The 21,607-nt window shown below is 41.0% G+C and overlaps 1 protein-coding gene and 1 long non-coding RNA gene across 2 annotated transcripts in view; one reads left to right on the top strand and one right to left on the bottom strand.

Moving 5' to 3' along the window:
- Positions 1-3,512: 3,512 nt before the first annotated feature.
- LOC125963780 (uncharacterized) lies at positions 3,513-8,097 on the bottom strand. The gene is made up of 2 exons (XR_007476163.1): positions 7,850-8,097; positions 3,513-3,793 (listed from the first exon to the last, which is right to left on the bottom strand). It is a non-coding gene; the product is annotated as an uncharacterized LOC125963780 (long non-coding RNA).
- A 20-nt stretch (positions 8,098-8,117) lies between these two features.
- Positions 8,118-21,607, top strand: part of LOC101286474 (zinc finger protein 709) — a 28,783-nt gene continuing 15,293 nt past the window's right edge. Inside the window, 1 exon segment of the mRNA XM_033401346.2 lies at positions 8,118-8,266. Coding sequence (XP_033257237.2) covers positions 8,228-8,266 — 39 coding nt within the window. The 5' untranslated portion in view covers positions 8,118-8,227.

Genomic DNA, 21,607 nt, shown 5'->3' on the forward strand with positions numbered 1-21,607 from the left:
TAACCACAGGTGCCTCTAGAACTGATGTTTTCCAGTCATACACACGTCTTTATTTTTAGTTTGAACTTTCTTTTTTATTAATGTATAGTTGATTCACAATATTATATTCATTTCGGGTGTACAGCATAGTGATTCACAATTTTTAAAAGTTACCTGTCACGCATTTTTTTTTTTTTTTTTTGCGGTACGCGGGCCTCTCACTGTTGTGGCCTCTCCCGCTGCGGAGCACAGGCTTCGGACGCGCAGGCCCAGCGGCCATGGCTCACGGGCCCAGCCGCTCCGCGGCATGTGGGATCTTCCCGGACCGGGGCACGAACCCGTGTCCCCTGCATCGGCAGGCGGACTCTCAACCACTGCGCCACCAGGGAAGCCCCTTTTTTTTTTTTAATGTCAGTGACAAGTTTTGAGTGTTGAACCCCACCCAATCCCATTTTTCCCATAAGCCCTGTGGCTTTCACTGTGTGATTATGCATAATATTGGTTAGCAACACCTATGAAAAAGTCTTGTTTAAAAACAAACTTCCCTGGAGGGGGCAAGTTCCAGCCCACTGGCTGAAACTCATTAAGTTCAACCACGTCGTGACCTTCTGCCCTGTTGTCACTCAGGGAAAGGGGGTGGGGTCTCATGACTTGTCCAATCAGGGGCGCAGCACGGGAAGGTGGGTGGGGCAACACTTAGCCGACAGCTTAGAGGCACCTGTAGGTGCTCAGCGTAGCGTTTCATCGGCTCTCCCGGGTCCCAGGTGTCTGTCTGCAGCGTATATGATGCTGTGAACTGCAGAGGCGGCAGGAGTGGAAGGGAGGACCCCAGGGGAACCCCAGAAGCCAGGAAATTGTGAGTTGAGGGGCCAGGTGTCCCAGGACAGGGAGGAGGGGTTGAGTCGGAACCTGCCACTGTTGGACCCGTACCCTGCTGCGGTCAACTCCGGAGTCTGCAGACCCAAGTCCGCCTGGGGCTCAGCTCAGACCTAAGCCCCCTCCAGCTCTCAGCGCGGGGGCTGGGCCAGCTGCCGAGACTTCGGGCGTCCTGTCCCATCACTGTGCGTGGTGACTTTGGCCCCGGAGCCTCTCTGGGCAGCTCTGCACCCGCAACCTGTCTCTCCTCGGATTGTGCATTGACCTCGGGTAGAGTCTTCAGACTCTGTGTCTGGTCTTTAAGTGTGGGTGGAGCTTTAGTCTGTGGGGACCCCAGTGCCACCTTTCTCCCCAAGAGGACCCGTTTTCTCCTGAGTTCTCCAAATGTTTGGGGAAGCAGAATCTCGAAACCACGAACCTGTCGCCCCAGCCTAGCTCTTCCTAGGGCTGGAATTAAATCCATAAATTCCAGGTCCCTTCCCGCCTTCCCAAAGCCCTGCGTCTCTAATTCACAGCATCATTATCAACTATTTGTCCTCCGTGGTGCATGTCAAACAGACGCGATATGTTTTTTTCCAGGGAGGAAAATTTATGCGTTCATTTATTTAATAATAAAATCAATAATATTATTAATGGAAATAAAAATTATTTAATGCTCACCGTATATCAGGGACTGTGCAAACACCTTACCCAGATCTCATTTAATCCTAACACCTAATATATATATATATATATATATATATATATATATATACACACATACATTTTTTTTTTTTTCCGGTACGCGGGCCTCTCACTGTTGTGGCCTCTCCCGTTGCGGAGCACAGGCTCCGGACGCGCAGGCCCAATGGCTCACGGGCCCAGCCGCTCCGCGGCATGTGGGATCTTTCCGGACCGGAGCACGAACCCGTGTCCCCTGCATCGGCAGGCGGACTCTCAACCACTGCGCCACCAGGGAAGCCCAGGTGTCTTCTTGATGTGGTGGTACGTTGAGGGTGGAAAGGAAATGTTTTATAGTCCCATGATTGGGTCTCAGTATGTGACCATGGACTGTGACCCTTCTGTGGTATAAGAAAGATATTTGGTCTTTGTCCATGGTTCTTAGCAAAGACCTCCTAAAGCCCTTGGAATTTCCCATGTGATAAGGGTGATAGTAGCATCTTATGTTCTAATGAGGCAACTGTTTCCAGACCCATAGATGATTTCATGATGGGGGATGGTTACCAGGAAGAACAAGCTATGATTAGAGGCTTAGAGCTTTCAGCCCAGCCCATGCTCAAGCCCCCAATGTTGAAAACTCCATCAAAACCCCTAAACCTCGGGATTCAGAGATATCTGAGTTGCTGAACACATCACTGTGCTGGGAGGCTGTCATGCCAGGAGAGGGCATGGAACCTTCCTACCCCTGTTTCCCTACTTTGCCCTGTGCACCCTTTCCATTTGGCTGTTCCTGACTTGTATCTTTTTTTTTTTTTGCGGTACGCGGGGCTCTCACTGTTGTGGCCTCTCCCGTTGCGGAGCACAGGCTCCGGACGCGCAGGCCCAGCGGCCATGGCTCACGGGCCTAGCCACTCCGCGGTATGTGGGATCTTCACGGACAGGGGCACGAACCCGTGCCCCCTGCATCGGCAGACGGACTCTCAACCACTGCGCCACCAGGGAAGCCCCCTGACTTGTATCTTTTCAGATAAACTGATAATAATAAGTAAAGCATTTTTCTTAGTTCTAATAGTCATTCTATCAAATTAACAGATATGAGGGGTTATAGGGAACTTCCGAATTTGTAGTCAGCCATCCAGAAACGTGTGTGGCCTGGGCCTTGCATTTGCAGCTGGCATCTGACATGGGGGCCGTCTTGTGGTGTTGCAGGAAGGGGAACCCCTTCTAGGGCCTGAGAATGGGCTCTTGTCTAACACTCAGAAATGAATTGTCCAAGGAGACACACATGCTGACAAAGCGAGAGATTTCACTGGGAAGGGGCGCCCGGGTGGAGAGCAGCAGGGTAGGGGAACCCAGAAGAACTGCTCTGCCACATGGCTCAAAGTCTCACGTTTTATAGTAATGGGGTTCGTTTCTGGGTTGTCTCTGGCCGATCATTCTGACTCAGGGTCCTTCCTGGTGGCACGCCCATCGCTCAGCCAAGATGGATTCCAGTGAGAAGGATTCTGGGAGGTTGGTAAGATATACGGACTGACATCTCTTTTCTCCTTTTGACCTTTGCCGAATTCTTATGGTTGGTGGTAGCTGTTAGTTCATTCCTTACCAGAACCTCCTGTTGTAAGATAACTCATTGCAAGTGGTTACTATCGTGTCTGGCCAGGGTGGGCAGTTTCGGTCAGAGGTTCCCCCAACAACAGGACTGGGCCCTTCAACTGTGGAATTTGATGTTAACTTTGGTTAGTGGTAGAATTGAGTTGTAAGACACCCAGTTGGGATTGGAGAGCTGGTGAAGTGGTTTCAGAAAACACACCACGTGTTTGCTGTTGGGATTTAAACAAAACAAAACTCTCAACCTCACAAGTCTTTCTGAGGTCTCTCTCCCTCAACTTAGGTCAGGCAGAAAGGCTAGAGGGGACTCAAGTTAGCAAATTTCCCCTGTTGCCAAAAAAACCTTGGCTCTCTGTGCACTGATATTGAACAGAAATATGGAGACAGAGTTTTTGGAGGAAAAGAAAGATAGCTTTTAATTCTTTGCCAGGCAAAGGGGAAAACACAGCAGGCTAGCACCTCAAGAACTGTGCCCTCACTTCCTGAGGAGTCAGAGGAGATCTTATAGGTGGGGCTCGAAGTACGGGGGTGTATGATAAGGATCAAATCATGAAGGTCTTGCATTTTTCTTCTTCTTGCATTATTTCAAAACAGTCACAGCTGGAGTCAGGCAGCCCATCCCGGTAACTGGGCCTGTTTGTCTCTGGTTTATTGGCCTGTGACCTTCTTTCTGAAATGCAAAAAGCGACAAGGGGTGACTTGTAGTAAGGGAGTGCAGGGAGCTTAAACACCAGGTGAAGGATGTAATTTACATCACACAGAGTTAGGGGGTGATAGGTGCAGGATGTAATTCACATAGTGTCAGGTAGTGATAGGTTAGCTTTGTGAAGGACTAATCTAGTTACAGACACTACAGATTAGTAACAGTTAAAATATAGCTAGGAGTGATTAACTCAGGCCTGTTTGTTTCTTCTCTAGCCTGATCACTGTTCCCTTAACTTTCCTTGTTCTCAGGAGAGGAAAAACTTCATTTCTATTTTTGCTGCAACAAACTCCCCACTGCTAGTTCATTCCCTCCATATCAGTGGAGGAAGGGAAACGGGCATCATTCTTGTCTGGCTGAGGACAAAACTTCAGTTTTGCTCCACTTGACGAACACCAGCTGTCTGGCCCAGGGGCCCATCCATCTCCTACGTCACCCTCCCACCGTGTCAGTTAGAGGCACTGGCAAAACAGACTCTTTTGAGGACAGGCATTGTTAAGAGCAGAATATTGTGGGCGTATTTCAAATTTTCTATTTTACTGTCTCTCCAATTTTGGAGACAGCAGTCGGCCCTGTGATTAATGGTTTGATGGATCCGAGTCGTTAATTTTAGGTTTGTTTGCTTTTTTCTGGTGAGGATTATAGGAATGTCCCCTTCTGTGCTCTTTACATGCCAGATGAGAATCTAGAAGTCTGACTCCATTTTTTTATGCTTGACTGCTGACAACTTTTAAAGCCTCATCCTTCCTTCTCCTGGTGCCCCACATCTGTACAAGATGACAAGAAGCCCTGAGTGCTTACTTCTTTGGTGCTGGTAGGAGATGAAATCCTTGGTAGCCTCTGCCTTTATGTGCAAAATCTCACACTAGTCCACCTCCTAATCTCAATTAAAACAGACAAACAAACAAAAACCTCAGGCCAAAATTTGCAGCAACATGGATGGACCTAGAGATTCTCATACTGCGTGAAGTAAGTCAGACAGAGAAAGACAAATATCATATTATATCGCTTATATGTGGAATCTAAAAAAATGGCACAACTGAACTTATTTATAAAACAGAAATAGAGTCATAGATGTGAAAAGCAAACATGGTTACTGGGGGGAAGGGGGGGTGGGGAAGGTTAAATTGGGAGATTGGGATTGACATATACACACTAACATATATAAAATAGAGGGACTTCCCTGGTGTCCAGTGGTTAAGACTCTCCACTTCCAATGCAGGAGGCACAGGTTTAATCCCTGGTCTGGGAACTAAGATCCCATGTGCTGCATGGTGTGGCCAAAAAATTTTTTTAAATTAAAATAAATAAAATAGATAACTAATAGAGACCTAATGTATAGCACAGGAACCCTACTCAGTCCTCTGTAATGACCTATATGGGAAAAGAATCTAAAAAAGAGTGGATATATGTTTATGTATAATTGATTCTCTCTGCTGTACTGCAGAAACTAACACAACATTGTAAATCAACTATACTCCAATACAAATTTTTAAAAAAACAAACGAAAAAAACTCAGGCCAGGCAGCTCCTTTCCTTGTTCTGTCAAGGCACTTCCCACCTGCTTAAGAGGCCTTCCCTGCCCTCCCCAGACACTTCCATTATGGAAGTAATAAACTCTTTCATATGTTCCTGGCAGTAATGTGTTGTCAGTCAAACCTAGGGTAGGGACCCCCCTAACACAGTAGGTTACCATAACAGTTATAGAAGGGGTAAGGTATTGTCAACTGAAAAAAATATTCACAACCTGGAAGTTGAGAGTTGTGTTTTCTTCAGTGGACATACTGAGGAGTTCAAGTCCGGAGGCAGCATTTCAAGTAACCCTGAGAAAACTGCTCTGAGGAGGCAAGAGGGGAGCTAGGATATATAGGAGTTTTGCAACAAAGGGCAGTAGTAGGAACAAAAGATTACTGTTAATAAAAGAAAACTAGTTACAGTAAGTCCTCTACATAAGAATGAGTTCTGGTTCTGAGAGCACATTCATCAGTCCGATTTGTTTGTAAGTCCAACAAAGTTAGTCTAGGTATCCAACTAACACCATCGCTATATGGTACTGTACTGAAATAGGTTTATAATACTTTTCACACAAATAATACATTAAAAAAAGAAATAAAACATTTTTAATCTTACAGTACAGTCCCTTGAAAAGTACAGTAGTACAGTACAACAGCTGGCATACAGGGCTGGCATCGAGTGAACAGGCAAGAAGAGTGACTGACTGGAGGAGAGGGAGGAGGTGGGAGATGGTAGAGCTGAAGGATCTTCAGCAATAGGAGACGGAGGGCAAGCTGCAGTTTCACTCACGCCTAACGCTCATTTGCATCTTTGAAAGTCCGCAACTTGAAGGGTTGTTTGCAGGGACTTACTGTATCTCAAGTTAAGGAATTTAGCGCTTTTCTATGTATGGGAAGATGCAAGAGTCTGGGCTCACTGAAACCATTCCTTTGATATGCACCTCAGCTATCTGGGGCCAGTATCCTGTGTTTTCACATCCTGAGCTTCCTCCGGGCTCACCGGCTCACCTTTTCGGCGCTGCAATCGCTGATGACTGTGACATCGTTTGCTTACTGATATGGCAGGCAATATTTTATTTCTCAGTATCTTTATCAATACACTTTGCTTAATTGTTCTATTGATAAATACTCCAGATTTTTACGTATCAGTGCACGCCACCCTTTATTTTTAAAAGGTACAAATGATGATGAATTTATGTAATCCATTTTTTCTAAATATTGGGTTGGCCAAAATGTTCATTTGGGTTTTTCCATAAGGTGGACCATAAGGTGGAAAAACCCAAACGAACTTTTTGACCAACCCAATAGATACATGGCTTGTTACTGTGGATGAAAAATGCTGCCTGCCATATCGATAAACAAAGGATGTTGCAGCCATCAAGTCATCAGCCATCAAGCCATCCCCAACTGTGCACCCTGAGGGGATTCAGGGTGGGAAAAAAGGATACTGGCCCTAGATAGTGAAGGTGCATATCAAAGGAATGTTTTCAGTGAGCCCAGACTCTCACATCTTCCCACATGTAGAAAAGCGCTAATTCATTAACTTGAGATATCTGGTTTTCTTTAATTAACAGTAATCTTTTGATGTTCCACTACCTTGTTTTTATCGCAAAACTCCTATATATCCTGGCTTCTCCCTTACCTTTTTGGAGCCCCTCAGAGCTACCTGAGAGACGGCCTCCCAGGCTTGAGAACTCAGGAAGTCTGCCACATAAAACATAATTCTCAACTTTTATATTGTGCATTTTTTTCAGTCGATATTACTAATTTTTGCTGCCAAAACCATGAATGAAAACTCAGATTGCCACCTTACAGGGCAAAAAAACATATACAAATTATGTTATTTTCCAAACTGAATTTCTTCTTAAAATTTTTATCATAAAATATATTCAGGGAAAAATGTACAAAATGTTTTGTGGTAAGATTTCGTAATAATATACACATCCTTGGAATCATCATGAAGATTCTTAAATGGCCTGTGGTGAGGTGTACTGATGTTCCCATCCCTGACTTATCTCCATCCTGCCCCATTCATGACCACTGTCCTGATTTGTTTATCTACATACCCTTACCATCTAAATATTTTTCACTCAGCAGTGTTCTTTCAGTTTTACCTCCTTTGACCTTTCGACAAACGAGTATTGATGGAATTCCATTGAAAAGGTGGTTTCTCTGCCTGTGTTTCACACATGCTAGTGTTTGAGGCTTCAGGGCTGGTCTAGGACTGTGGGGTTCATCCTCCCACCAGAGCCAGGTGCCCCTGAGGCCAGGGGACTTAAAGTACCAGATGAGTGAGGGTGGCGAGGGGGGACAGAATTCTCCTAAAGGAAATGGTTAAAGATGAAAGTGGAACAGAGTCTTTTTTGGGGGGGGGGGGTGGGAGCTGCTCTGTGGGGCTTGTGGGACCTTGGTTTCCAGACCAGGGATCCAACCCGTGCCCCCTGCAGTGGAAGAACGGAGCCCTAACCAGTGGACGGCCAGGGAATTCCTGGAACAGCCTCATTATTACCGAATAGTGAGGACACAGAAGTGTCCATGTTTGTGAAGGGTCACAGTTCTGTGACAGGCCTTAGTGGTCTTACGGTTTGACGATGTGTCCTTGGAGAGAACATTTCCCACGCACTGCCAGGACAAGGCTGGCTCAAAGACGCGACCTCCGCCCTCCTGTCACTCAGGCATGGGGGGGCGGGGCCCTGTGAACTGTCCAATCAGGGAAGTCGCCGATTATTTTACGTGGCGGTGCTGCTACGATGACGCCAGAGGCGTGGACTGCGTGCTCAGTGCCGCTTGTTCTGACAGTGGCCGTATCAGCTCCTGCTGCTCTTAAAGGCTCCAGGTGGTTATGCCGCATTCTGTGTCGCTGTGACCGGCACTTGCCGCGGCGGTCATGGCGTGGACAACCGGAAACTCCAGACACCGAAAAACGGTGAGTGTGCGGGATCGGGTGTTGGTAGAGGGAGGCGGTGGGACTGATGGAAGCGGGCCTCCCGTGCGGCCAACTCCAGAGTCTGCGGACCCGAGTCAGCCGGTGGCGTGCCACACAGCCTTAGGGGCTGGGTTGACAGCAGGGACCCCCGGGTGTCCTGTCCTGTCCCTGCGAACCCGAGTCTCCCCCACACGGCGCGGTGGCCATAGGGAGGGACTTGGGGCAATCGTGACTCGGTCTCTGGGGTACACGTGTGGGAGCAGCTGTGGTCTGGGGGTGTCCGGTTCCCCCTTTCTCTCCAGGGGAATCATTTTACTCTCACTTTTTAAAATGTTTGAGGAACAGGATCTCAAATCCACGACCCTGTCCCCCCAGCCTAGCTCTTCCTAGGGCTGGCAATAAATCCCTAAATTTACAGATGTTTCCCCGCATTCCCAAATGCCATCTTCCCCTCTGCAGTTCATAGTATCACTAATAACTGTTTTTCTCCGTGGTGCGTTGCAAACGGATGCAGTATTTTAATTGTTTAATCATTTATCAACGGAGCCATGGATGGCTCTTTTTAAAGATTTATTGTTACAGCTGTTTTACTTGAGAGGAAAGCAGAGACCCACTACCTGGAATATGTTATATGGAATGCTTGTGCCTCTCCTCTCAAAATCTTTCTTGGTCACGGACATCCTATGGGAAGACCTTTGGGTGGAGGGTCCTCTTGAGAAACTTTCCTGGGTGATCTTTTTTCAGCACTGCCTCCGTTCCTGAGTTTCTCTCTTTGAAAAGATTTATTCGCTTATTTGAGACTCCGTTTTTCAATAAGTGTAAATTTTATTTATTCAGTAGACCTGGGGAGACAGTATAAAGTTTTTCCAAAGAGGCAAGAAAGGTGAATTTCAGAAAAATATTTCATTATTACATTCTCTGTGTTAAAATTTTTGTTTCCTTTTTTTTTTTTCCCCACCCTGAGTGGATGTAGTAATATTCTGAGGTCTTTTGGGTGATTTCCAATGGCATATCAGGACTTAGACTTGCAAAATCTACAAGTGTTCCAATACGATTGTTTACAAATCAGTTTCTTTTTTTGGAATTAATTCATTGACATCTTCATTTTCCGACAGGAATAGGTGTTTTGGGATTTTCCTGTTGAAAAAATAAAATTGCCTTACAGTCTTCTCTCTTCCTTTACACATAAATACTGGGTTGAGTGATTTTTCTGGATTATTGAATCACTGGGTTTATGTCATTTAAATTATCATTGGTGATCCAAAGTATTGTGACTGGAGCAGAGGCCTGAGGCCAGTGACTCCAACCTAAAGTTCCCATCTGGAGCCGGCAGTGGGGGGGTTTTCTTTGGCCTAGATGTTTTATGTTTGAGTTCTGCATCCATGATATAGGTGCACTCAGAGTGTATTTTGTGTATTAAAAAAGTCTGTGGTCAGGAGTTCTGTCTCCTGGACAAAAAGTTTATGAATTTGGGAGTTTAAGTCGGATCTTAAACTGAATCTACCTGAGAATTTCCTCACTTGTGAGAATGTGAGGAGAGTTCTCTCCGGTGACTGTTCAGGTGTCCCTACCCTCCTTCACCAGGGACTGACCCACCTTAGGGGTTGTATCTCAACCTGGGTATCTAGACCCCAAGCTTGGGAATGTGTTTAACTTTCTGAATGTGGGTTTTCGTTCTTAACTGTGGGCAAGCAGACTTCTTACCTGAGCTGATTTGAATATTTGTGTTTCTTTTCTTTAGATGCCTTTATGTATTGGATATTTCAGTCCTTTAACTCTAGTTTCCCTTAGCAGTTTGCAATTTTATTTCCTTGGTGAGTGTATATGATTTTTGATTTCTTAGGCTTTGAAAAATATAAGTTGATTGAAAAATATGTGTTTAAGGCAAGAAAATCCTGGAACCAAACAGAATTTCTGCGCCTTTTAGGCAACAGAATCTTAAGCTGTGAGATGGGTATGTTTAGGTTCTCAGGCACATTTTTCATTTTTAGATCAGTTTTTGTATGTGCTTGTCCCTAGAGAACTTTGATATTTAAAAGGCTGTACAATTCTTAAGGCAAGTGAATTTCTACTTGTGTTGATGAGTGAAAAAAACTGTTGAATTTCTGTTTTAATTGATATGAGAAAAACTACTCAAACTTAGGAAAGTCTTTGAAAATCCTAGTAGGTTTCTTCATGGATTAAATGCAAACCCCTAATGCATTATAATATGCTACTCATTCCTGACCATATCCTGAATGTGAAATATAGTGGAGGGACAAACTATGATGTCGTTTGTCCTTTTAGTTAGAAAGACATTTGAAGTTTTTCACTTTCTACAGTTTGCAGTTTTATACCCAACAGTGTTTAAAGAATTAAATTTAGAATGATTTCCTATGTAGAAAAATTAAAATTAATTTAAAAATAAAGTAGCAACAGTTAATTAAAAACAGACTACTAGGTAGGAAAGTACGGTGTATATAAATTTCTCTTAATTTTAAATAATGTTTGTAAAGGATTTAAAAAATAGTAAGGTATGAAACAGTGAGATATCCGGTTTTTTAGAACATTTTAGGCTTACAGAAAAATTGATCAGAAAGTACAGAGTGTTTCCACTTGACCCCTCTGCATCCACACAGTTTGTACTATTTTTACATCTCATACTATTATGGTATATTTGTTACAATCGATGGATCAATATCGATGCTATAAAGTCCACTGTTTATATTAGCCTTGACTCTTTGTGTTATACAATGTAGGGATTTTGGCAAATGTATAATGACCTGTGTCCATCATTTCTATAGAATAGTTTAACTTTGCTAAGGATACCCTGTGCTTCACCTGTCCATTCGTCCCTCCCTCAAACCCCCAAATCCTTCCCAAGCAAAGATCTTTTTCCTGGCTCATAGTTTTAACTCTTCCAGAATGTCCTAAACAGTAGGAATCATACAGTATGTAGCCTTGTCAGAGTGTCTTCTTTCACTTAGCGATATGCTTCTAAGTTTCCTGTTTCGTTCAGGCAAATTATGCTCAGAGACTGAGACTGTCTTTGCCAGTAATTTATTTTAACACAGGTTCAACTGCGGGAATTATAATTTATAATATTTTACAAGCCAATAGCAAATAGGATAATGTCTCTTAATAAGCCAGTAAAGACATAACGTACCCCAAACCAATGATAGTTTAATTACACTGTTGTTCCAGCCAAAGGGAAGATGAAAGAAATAAAGTCCAAATTTAGTTGAGTTGCACCTTTATATGAATTGGTTCGTGATAGCGTCAGTCCTTCCAACTAAAAGCTGGGTATCAGATGCCCGCTTAGATCCCTCCTTGCTGAGCAAAGGCAGTAGTGTTGGCAGGCAAGGTAGGCTGCTTGGTCCAGGGACCATTTCATGGCTTGCACCACTGCCTATGAGGAGTAGGCTCGCCAAGGCAGAAACAAATATGTCCCTTCTCTTCCTGAGACTGCTGCTTGGTTTAACACCATTGCTATCCAAGAGTAACCTGGCCACAGCAGGAGCAAGTGTCTCATGATCTTCTGAGAGCTTTTTAGATTAGCAAAGAGTAGCCTTACTCAGACTGAACACTCAACTTAAGTCCTCACAGATTCTTGGTGTTTAAAGTTTAAATGTCAGTCACATGATTGTCACTCCTCCACATGTTCATAATGATAAGCACAATTTTGATGGCGTCATCCTGACATGGCCTCCCAAAGTAAACAAATTCACTCTTGGACCAAAATATCTTTACTTGAGCCATAAACAAGTAGATCAAAACAACTTCACTTAAGCCATAAATGCATTAATTTGAAATTATAACAAACCAGTACACAGCAGCTTCCTCCTTTCTGTTGATAGCTTGATAGCTCGTTTCTTTTTATCACTGAACAATATTTCATCATATGGATATACCACTGGTTGTTTATTCAACTATTGAAGTGTATCTTGCTTAAATCTAAGTCTTGGCAATTATGCATAAAACACCTATAAACACTGATTTGCATATTTCTGTGTGAAGACAAGTTTTCAACTCATTTGGGTAAATATAAATATACAAGGAGTATAATCTAGGAGCTAGATCCTATGATAAGGGTATGTTTAGTTTTGTGAAAAAACCGCCTGTCTTCCAAAGTAGGCATACCATTTTCCATTCGCGTCAGCAATGAGTAAGGATTCCTGTAGCTTTACATCTTCATCAATATTTGGTATTCTGAGTGTTTTGTATTTTACCCGTTGTAATAACCGTTTAGTGGTATCTATTTGTTTTATTTGCAATTTCCTAATGATATTTGATGTTGAGCTTCTTTTCATATGCTTATTTAACATCTGTATATCTTCTTTATTGATGTGTGTGCAAATCTTTTGCCCATTTTTCCCCCATGTTTGGGACTTTACTTTTTTTCCCCAGGGATTCTTGCTTATTTTCAATTTTGCCCTATTTTTTTTTTTTTTGGCTGTGCCACACAGCATGTGGGATCTTAGTTCCCCAACCAGGGATCAAACCCACGCCCCCTGCATTGGAAGTGTGGAGTCTTAACCACTGGACCACCAGGGAAGTGTCCCGAATTTTGCCCATTTTTTAACTGGATTGTTTGTCATCTTACTGTTGCATTTTAAGAGTTCTTTAGACATGTTGGATACCAGTTCTTTGTCAGATAAGTGTTCTGCAAAGATTTTTTCCCCAATCTGTGACTGTCTTTATATTCTCTTACCACTGTCTTTTGTAGCACAGGGGATTTTAATGAAGTGAAGCTTATTGTTTTCTTTCTTGGATCTTGCTTTTGGTGTTGTATCTTAAAATTCATCAATTAACACAAGATCACCTTGATTTTCTCCTATGTTATCTTCTAGAAGTTTTTTACTTTTGCATTTTACATTTAGAGCTGTGGTCTATTTTAAGTTTTGTGTAAGGTCTGTGTCTAGGTTTACTTGTTTTTTGCATGTGGATATCCACTATTTCCAGTACTGTTTGTTGAAAAGACTTTCTTTTTTCCATTGAATTGCCTTTTAGTCCTTTATCAAAGATCAGTTGGCTATATTTCTCTGGGTCTATAAGAAAGCAGTTGACTTCTGTATTCTCAGTCTTTCTATACTCTCATTAATTCCTGGAGGGATCTCTGGTGTTATGGTTTCTTTCAGATATTTTACATAGAAAATCATGTCATACACAACAAAGACAGTTTTATTTCTTTCTTCCCAATCTGTATACATTTTATTTCCTTTTCTTGCCTTATTGCATTAGCTAGGTCTTCCAGTACAGTGTTGAATAGGAGTGGTGAGAGGAGACTTCCTTACCTAGTTTCTTACCTTACAAAAAAAAAGCATCTAGTTTCTCACCATTGTGATGTTGCCTACAAGTTTCATGAAGATGTTCTATCTCAAGAGCCTGAACTCCCCTCTATTCCTAGTGTGTTATCATAAGTGGATGTTAGATTCTATCAAATGCTTTTCCATTTTATTTACACTCCTTTCATTCTTGATATTACTAACTTCTGTCTACCCTTTTTACTCAGTTAGCTTGACTAGACCTTTATCAATTTTACTGATTATTTCAAAGCACACCAGCTTTTGGTTTTGTTGATAGTCTCTATTCCTGCAATTTTTATGTCTTCCTTAATCATTTCTTTTTTTGGTCATTTTACTTATTTTTATTGAGATATAATTGATATATTTCAAGTGTACAACATAACGATTTGATATTTGTATACATTGTGAAGTATTACCACAATAAGTCTAGTTAAACTAGCGTAACATCATCACACAGTTACAGTTTTTTTTCTTGTGATGAAAATTTTTGAAATTTCCTCTCAGCAACTTTCCGATATGCAATAAAGTATTATTAATTATAGTCACAATGCTGCACATTATATCCCCTGACTTATTTTATAACTGAAAGTTTGTAATTTTTGATCTGCCTTCACCTATTTTGCCCACCCCTCAACAGCCCCTCCCCCCCCCACACACCTTCACGTCCCACCTCTGGCAGCTACCACTCTATTCTCCATATCTGTGAACTTGGGGTTTTTTGTTTGTTTGTTTTGCTGCATGGCTTGCAGGATCTTAGTTCCCTGAACAGGGATTGAACCCAGGCCCACGGCCGTGAAAGCACCACATCCCAATCACTGGACTGCCAGGGAATACTCAGGGTTTTCGTTCTTTGCTTCAGATTCCATATATAGGTGAGATCATATGGTATTTTTCTCTCTGACTTATTTCACTTAGCATAATACCCTTAAGGTCCATCCATGTCACAAATGGCAAGATTTCCTTTTTATGACTGACTAATATTCCATTATATATATATGTGTGTGTGTGTGTGTGTGTGTGTGTGTGTACACATTTTTTAAATCCATTCATCCATCATTGGGCACTTAGGTTGTTTCCATGTCTTGGCTATTGTAAATAGTGTTGCAGAGAACATGGGGGTGCAAATATTGGGTTGGCCAAAAAATTTGTTTGGATTTTTAAATTTTTTGAGGAACCTCCACACTGGTTTCCATAGTGGCTTCATCAATTTACATCCCCACCAACAATGTGCAAGAGTTGCCTTCTCTGCACTTACTCACCAACACCTGTTAGTTTTTGTCTTTTTGATAATAGTCATTCTAACAGGTGTGAGGTGATATCTCATTGTGGTAGTAATGTTGAGCACATTTCGTGTACCTACTGGCCATCTGTATGTTTCTGGATAAGTATCAGTTCAGATCCTCTGTTCATTTTTTTTAAATCAGATTGTTTTTGTGCTGTTGAGTTGTATGAGTTCTTTATATATTTTGGATAGTAATTCCTTATCACATTTGATTGCAAGTATTTTCTCCCACTCAGTAGTTTGCCTTTTCATTTTGTTGATGGTTTCCATGGCTGTGCAGAAGCTTTTTAGTTTGATGTAGTCCCACTTGTTCACTTTTGCTTTTCTTGCTTTTGTTTTTGGTGTCAAAACCAAAAAAATCATCTCCAAGACTGATATCAAAGAGGTTACTGCCTGTGTTTTCTTCTAGGATTCTTATGGTATTGAGGCTTATGTCAAGTCTTATGCCATTTAAAAAAAATTTTATTGGAGTATTGTTGATTTACAATGTTGTGTTAGTTTCAGGTGTACAGCAAAGTAAATCAGTTATACACATATCCACTCTTTTTTAGATTCTTTTCCCATATACGTCATTTCAGAGTATTGAGTAGAGTTCCCTGTGCTATACATACAGTAGGTCCTTACTATCTTTTTTTTGAATTTATTTATTTATTTATTTTTGGCTGTGTTGGGTCTTCGTTGATGCATGCAGACTTTCTCTAGTTGCAAAGAGTGGGGGCTACTCTTCATTGTGGTGCACGGGTTTCTCATTGCGGTGGCTTCTCATTGCGGAGCATGGGCTCTAGGCATGCAGGCTTCAGTAGTTGTGGCACATGGGCTCAGTAGTTGTGGCATGTGGGCTCTAGAGCACAGGCTCAGTTGTGGCACATGGGCTTAGTTGCTCCGCGGCATGTGGGATCTTCCCAGACCAGGGATGGAACCTGTGTCCCCTGCATTGGCAGGCAGATTCTTAACCACTGCACCACCATGGAAGTCCTCTATTTTTTATATATTAGTGTGTGTATGTCTATCCCAATCTTCCAATTTAGTTAATTCATTTTGAGTTGATTTTTGTATATGGTGTAAGATAGTGGTCCAGTTTCATTCCTTTGCATGTAGCTGTCCAGTTTTCCCAAACCACTTATTGAAGAAACTGTCCTTTCCCCATTGTATATTCTGGGTTTCTTTGCCAAAAATTAATTGACCATATACGCATGGGGTTTTTTCCTTAGACTCTTTATTCTGTTTCACTGATCTATATATGTCTGTTTTATGCCAATACCATACTGTTTTGTTTTTAGCTTTGTAATATAGTTTGAAATCAGGACGCATTATGCTACCAGTATTGTTCTTTCTCAAGATTACTTTGGCTATTCAGTGTCTTTGTGGTTCCATACAAATTTTAGTATTGTTTGTTCTATTTTGTGGAAAATGCCATTGAAATTTGGATAGGGATTGCATTGAATTGTTCATTGCCTTGGGTAGAATGGACATATTTCTAATCCATGAGGGCAAAATATCTTTCCATTTATTTGAATCTTCAATTTCTTTCATCAGCACCTTATAAATTTCAGTATACAAGTCTTTCACATCCTTGGTTAAATTTATTCTCAGGTATTTTATTCTTTTTAATGCAGTTGTAAATAGAATTGTTTTCTCTCTTTTTTTTTTTTTGTCACTGAAGTAGAGAATTTTTTGTTTTTTTACAAAAGATAAAATTTAAGTTTAGACTGATGTTTCCACAGGACTACAGGATTTTAGTCTGTCTAGTAAATGTGTATCTCTTTTCTCTCAGACTGAAATTCCTGGTTTTCAAGAGTTTGATCTAATTAGAATATGATCTGATTTACTAATTACTAATTGGCTTTTTTTTAAAATTGAAGTATACTTGATTTACAATGTTGTGTTAGTTTCAGGTATACAGTAAAAGTGATTCAGTTATATATAATCCTTTTTCAGATTATTTTCCATCATAGGTTATTACAAGATACTGAATATAGCTCCTTGTGCTAAATAATAGGTCCTTATTTATACCTATTTTATATATAGTAGCATGTAACTGTTAATACCAAACTCCTAATTAGTATTATTTTCTTAATTTCTATTTTTGATAATTCATTGTTAGTGTATAGAGATAGATTTTTGTATATTGATATTGTATCCTGCAGCTTTACTGAATTTGTTTATTGGTTCCAACAGATATGATGGAGTCTTTAGAGCTTTCTATATATAATGTCATGTCATCTGCAAATAGTGACGGTTTTACTTCTTTCTTTCCAATTTGGATGCTTTTTGTTTCTTTTTCTTGCCTAATTGTTTTAGCTTATCCAATACTATGTAGTGGGCATCTTTGTCTTGTTCCTGATCTTAGAAGAAAAGCTTTCAGCTTTTCTGTATATTAATTTTGTATCCTGCAACTGTACCAAATTTATTAATGAGCCCTAGTAGTTTTTTGGTGTCACTAGATTTTCTGTGCATAGTGTTATGTCATCTGCAAAGAGTGACAATTTTACTTATTCCTTTCCAATTTAGATTCTCTCCCTCTCTCTCTCTCTCTCTCTCTCTCTCTCTGATTGCTATGGCTAGGACTTCCAATACTATGTTGAATAAAAGTGGCAAGAGTGGGCATCCTTGCCTTGTTCCTGATCTTAGAGGGAATACTTTCAGCTTTTCACTGATGAGTATGATGTTAACTGTGGGCTTGTAATATATGGTTTTTATTATATTGAGGTACATTCCCTCTATACCCACTTTATTGAGAATTTTTATCATAAATGGATGTTGAATTTTGTCAAATGCTTTTTCTGCATCTATCAAGATGACCGTGTGGTTATTATCCTTCATTTTGTTAATGTGGTGTATCACATTGATTGATACACAGCTGTTGAACCATCCTTGCATCCTTGGAATAAATCCCACATGGACATGGTGTGTGATCCCTTTAATTTGTTGTTGAACTTTGTATAATAATAGTTTCTTCAGGATTCTTATATTTACTTTCTTCCTGGCCTGTAATTTTCTTGTGGGGTCCTTGTCTGGTTTTGGTATGAGCAGAATGTTGGCCTTGTAAAATGAGTTTCGAAGTGTTCTGTCCTATTTTTTGGAAGAGTTTGCAAAGGATTGATATTAGTTTTCTCTAAATGTTTGTTAGAATTCACCAGTAAAGCTAGCTGGCCCTAGACTTTTCTTTGATGGGAGGTTTTAGATTACTGATTGAATCACCTTACTAGTAATTGGCCTTTTCAGATTTCCTATTTCTTCATGATTCAGTCTTGGGAGGTTGTATGTTTCTAGGAATTCCTTATAGGTTGTCCAATTTTGGGGGCGTGTAATTGTTCATAGAAGTCTCTTCTGATCCTTTGTATTTCTGTGGTACCTGTTGTAACATTTCTCATTTCTGATTTTATTTATTTGGATCTTCTCTTTTTTGTCTTCATGAGTCTAGCTAAAGGTTTTTCAGTTTATCTTTTATTTCTTTTTTTTTTTTTTGTGATACGCGAGCCTCTCACTGTTGCGGCCTCTCCCATTGCGGAGCACAGGCTCCGGATGCGCAGGCTCAGCGGCCATGGCTCACGGGCCCAGCTGCTCTGCGGCATGTGGGATCCTCCCGGACCGGGGCACGAACCCAAGTCCCCTGCATCGGCAGGCGGACTCTCAACCACTGCGCCACCAGGGAAGCCCCTATCTTTTATTTCTTTAACATCTTTATTGGAATATAATTGCTTTACAATGTTTTGTTAGTTTCTGCTGTATTACAAAGTGAATCAGCTATACGTATACATATATTCCCATACCCCCTCCCTCTTGCGTCTCCCTCCCACCCTCCCTATCCCACCCCTCTAGGTGGACACAAAGCATGGAGCTGATCTCCCTGTGCTATGTGGTTGCTTCCCACTAGCTATCTGCTTTACATTTCGTAGTGTATATATGTCAGTGCCACTCTCTCACTTCATCCCAGCTTACCCTGCCGCCTCCCCGTGTCCTCAAGTCCATTCTCTCTGTCTGCTTTTTTATTCCTGTCCTGCCCCTAGGTTCATCAGAACCTTTTTTTTTTAGATTTCATACATGTGTGTTAGCATACAGTATTTGTTTTTCTCTTTCTGATTTACTTCACTCTGTATGACAAACTCTAGGTTCATCTACCTCATGACAAATAACTCAATTTCATTTCTTTTTATGGCTGAGTAATATTCCATTGTATATATGTGCCACATCTTCTTTATCCATTCTTCTGTCGATGGACACTTAGGTTGCTTCCATGTCCTGGCTATTGTAAATAGTGCTGCAGTAAACATTGTGGTACATGACTCTTTTTGAATTATGATTTTCTCAGGGTATATGCCCAGTAGTGGGATTGCTGGGTCATATGACAGCTCTATTTTTAGTTTTTTAAGGATCTTCCATACTCTTCTCCACAGTGGCTGTATTAATTTACATTCCCACCAACAGTGCAAGAGGGTTCCCTTTTCTCCACACCCTCTTCAGCATTTATTGTTTGTAGATTTTTTGATGATAGCTATCCTGAACGGTGTGAGGTGATACCTCACTGTACTTTTTTTTTTTTTCAAAATTTATTTATTTTTGGTTGTGTTGGGTCTTCGTTTCTGTGCATGGGCTTTCTCTAGTTGCAGAGAGCAGGGGCCACTCTTCATTGCGGTGTGTGGGCCTCTCACTGTCGTGGCCTCTCTTGTTGTGGAGCAAGGCTCCAGACGCGCAGGCTCAGTAGTTGTGGCTCACGGGCCCAGTTGCTCCACGGCATGTGGTATCTTCCCAGATCAGGGCTCGAACCCGTGTCCCCTGCATTGGCAGGCAGATTCTCAACCACTGCGCCACCAGGGAAGCCCTCGTTGTACTTCTGATGTGCATTTGTGTAACAATTAATGATGTTGAGCATCCTTTCATGTGTTTGTTAGGAATCTGTATATATTCTTTGGAGAAATGTCTATTTAGGTCTTCTGCCCATTTTTGGATTGGGTTGTTTGTTTTATTGATATTGAGCTGCATGAGCTGCTTGTATATTTTGGAAATAAATCCTTTCTCCATTACTTTGTTTGGAAATATTTTCTCCCATTCTGAGGGTTGTGTTTTCATCTTGTTTATGGTTTCCTTTGTTGTGCAAAGGTTTTTAAGTTTCATTAGGTCCCATTTGTTTCATTTTGTTTTTAATTCCATTTCTCTAGGAGGTGGGTCAAAAAGGATCTTGCTGTGATTTATGTCATAGAGTGTTCTGCCTATGTTTCCCTCTAAGAGTTTTATAGTGTTTGGCCTTACATTTAGGTCTTTAATCCATTTTGAATTTATTTTTGTGTATGGTGTTAGGGAGTGTTCTATTTCATACTTTTACAGGTAGCTGTCCAGTTTTCCTAGCTCCACTTATTGAGAGGGCTGTCTTTTCTCCATTGTATATTCTTGCCTCTTTTATCAAAGATAGGGTGACCATAGGTGCGTGGGTTTATCTCTGGGCTTTCTATCCTGTTCCATTGATCTATATTTCTGTTTTTGTGCCAGTACCATATTGTCTTGATTACTATAGCTTTGTAGTGTAGTGTGAAGTCAGGGAGCCTGATTCCTCAGCTTCATTTTTCTTTCTCAAGATTGCTTTGTCTATTTGGGGTCTTTTGTGTTTCCATAGTAATTGTAAAATTTTTTGTTCTAGTTCTGTGAAAAATGCCACTGGTAGTTTGATGGAGATTGCATTGAATCTGTAGGTTTCTTTGGGTAGTATAGTCATTTTCAAAATGTTGGTTCTTCAAATCCAAGAACATGGTGTGTATGTGTGTGTGTGTGTGTGTGTGTGTGTGTGTGTGTGTGTATATATACACACACACACACACACACACACATATCCATCTGTTTGTTTCATCTTTAATTTATTTCATCAGTGTCTTATAGTTTTCTGCATACAGGTCTTTTGTCTCCTTTGGTAGGTTTATTCCTAGGTATTTTACTCTTTTTGTTGCAGTGGTAAATGGGAGTGTTTCCTTAATTTTTCTTCCACATTTTTCATCGTTAGTATATAGGAATGCCAGAGGTTTCTGTGTATTGATTTTGCATCTTGCTACTTTACCAAATTCACTGATTAGCTCTAATAGTTTTCTGGTAGCATCTTTAGGATTCTCTATGTATAGTATCATGTCATCTGCAACCAGGGTCAGTTTTACTTCTTTTTTTCTGATTTGGATTCCTTTTATTTCTTTCTTTTCTCTTACTGCTGTGGCTAAAACTTCCAAATCTATGTTGAATAATAGCAGTGGGAGTGGGCAGCCTTGTCTTGTTCCTGATCTTAGAGGAAGTGGATTCAGTTTTTCACCGTTGGTACGATTTCAGTTTTCCTGTATTTACCAAGGCTTGATTTGTGATCCAAGCTATGATCTGTCCTGGAGAATGTTCCATGAGCACTTGAGAAGAAAGTGTATTCTGTTGTTTTTGGATGGAATGTCCTATAAATATCAATTAAGTCCGTCTTGTTTAATGTATTATTTGAAGCTTGTGTTTCCTTATTTTCATTTTGGATGATCTGTCCATTGGTGGAAGTGGGGTGTTAAAGTCCCCTACTATGATTCTGTTACTGTCAATTTCTCCTTTTATGGCTGTTAGTATTTGCCTTATGTATTGAGGTGCTCTTATGTTGGGTGTGTAAATATTTACAATTGTTATATCTTCTTCTTGGAGTGATCCCTTGATCATTATGTAGTGTCCTTCTTTGTCTTTTGTAATAGTCTTTATTTTAAAGTCTTTTTTGTCTGATATGAGAATTGCTGCACCAGCTTTCTTTTGGTTTCTCTTTGCATGGAA

The sequence above is a fragment of the Orcinus orca genome, chromosome 3 (assembly GCF_937001465.1).
Source record: "Orcinus orca chromosome 3, mOrcOrc1.1, whole genome shotgun sequence".
Classification (NCBI taxonomy): domain Eukaryota; kingdom Metazoa; phylum Chordata; class Mammalia; order Artiodactyla; family Delphinidae; genus Orcinus; species Orcinus orca.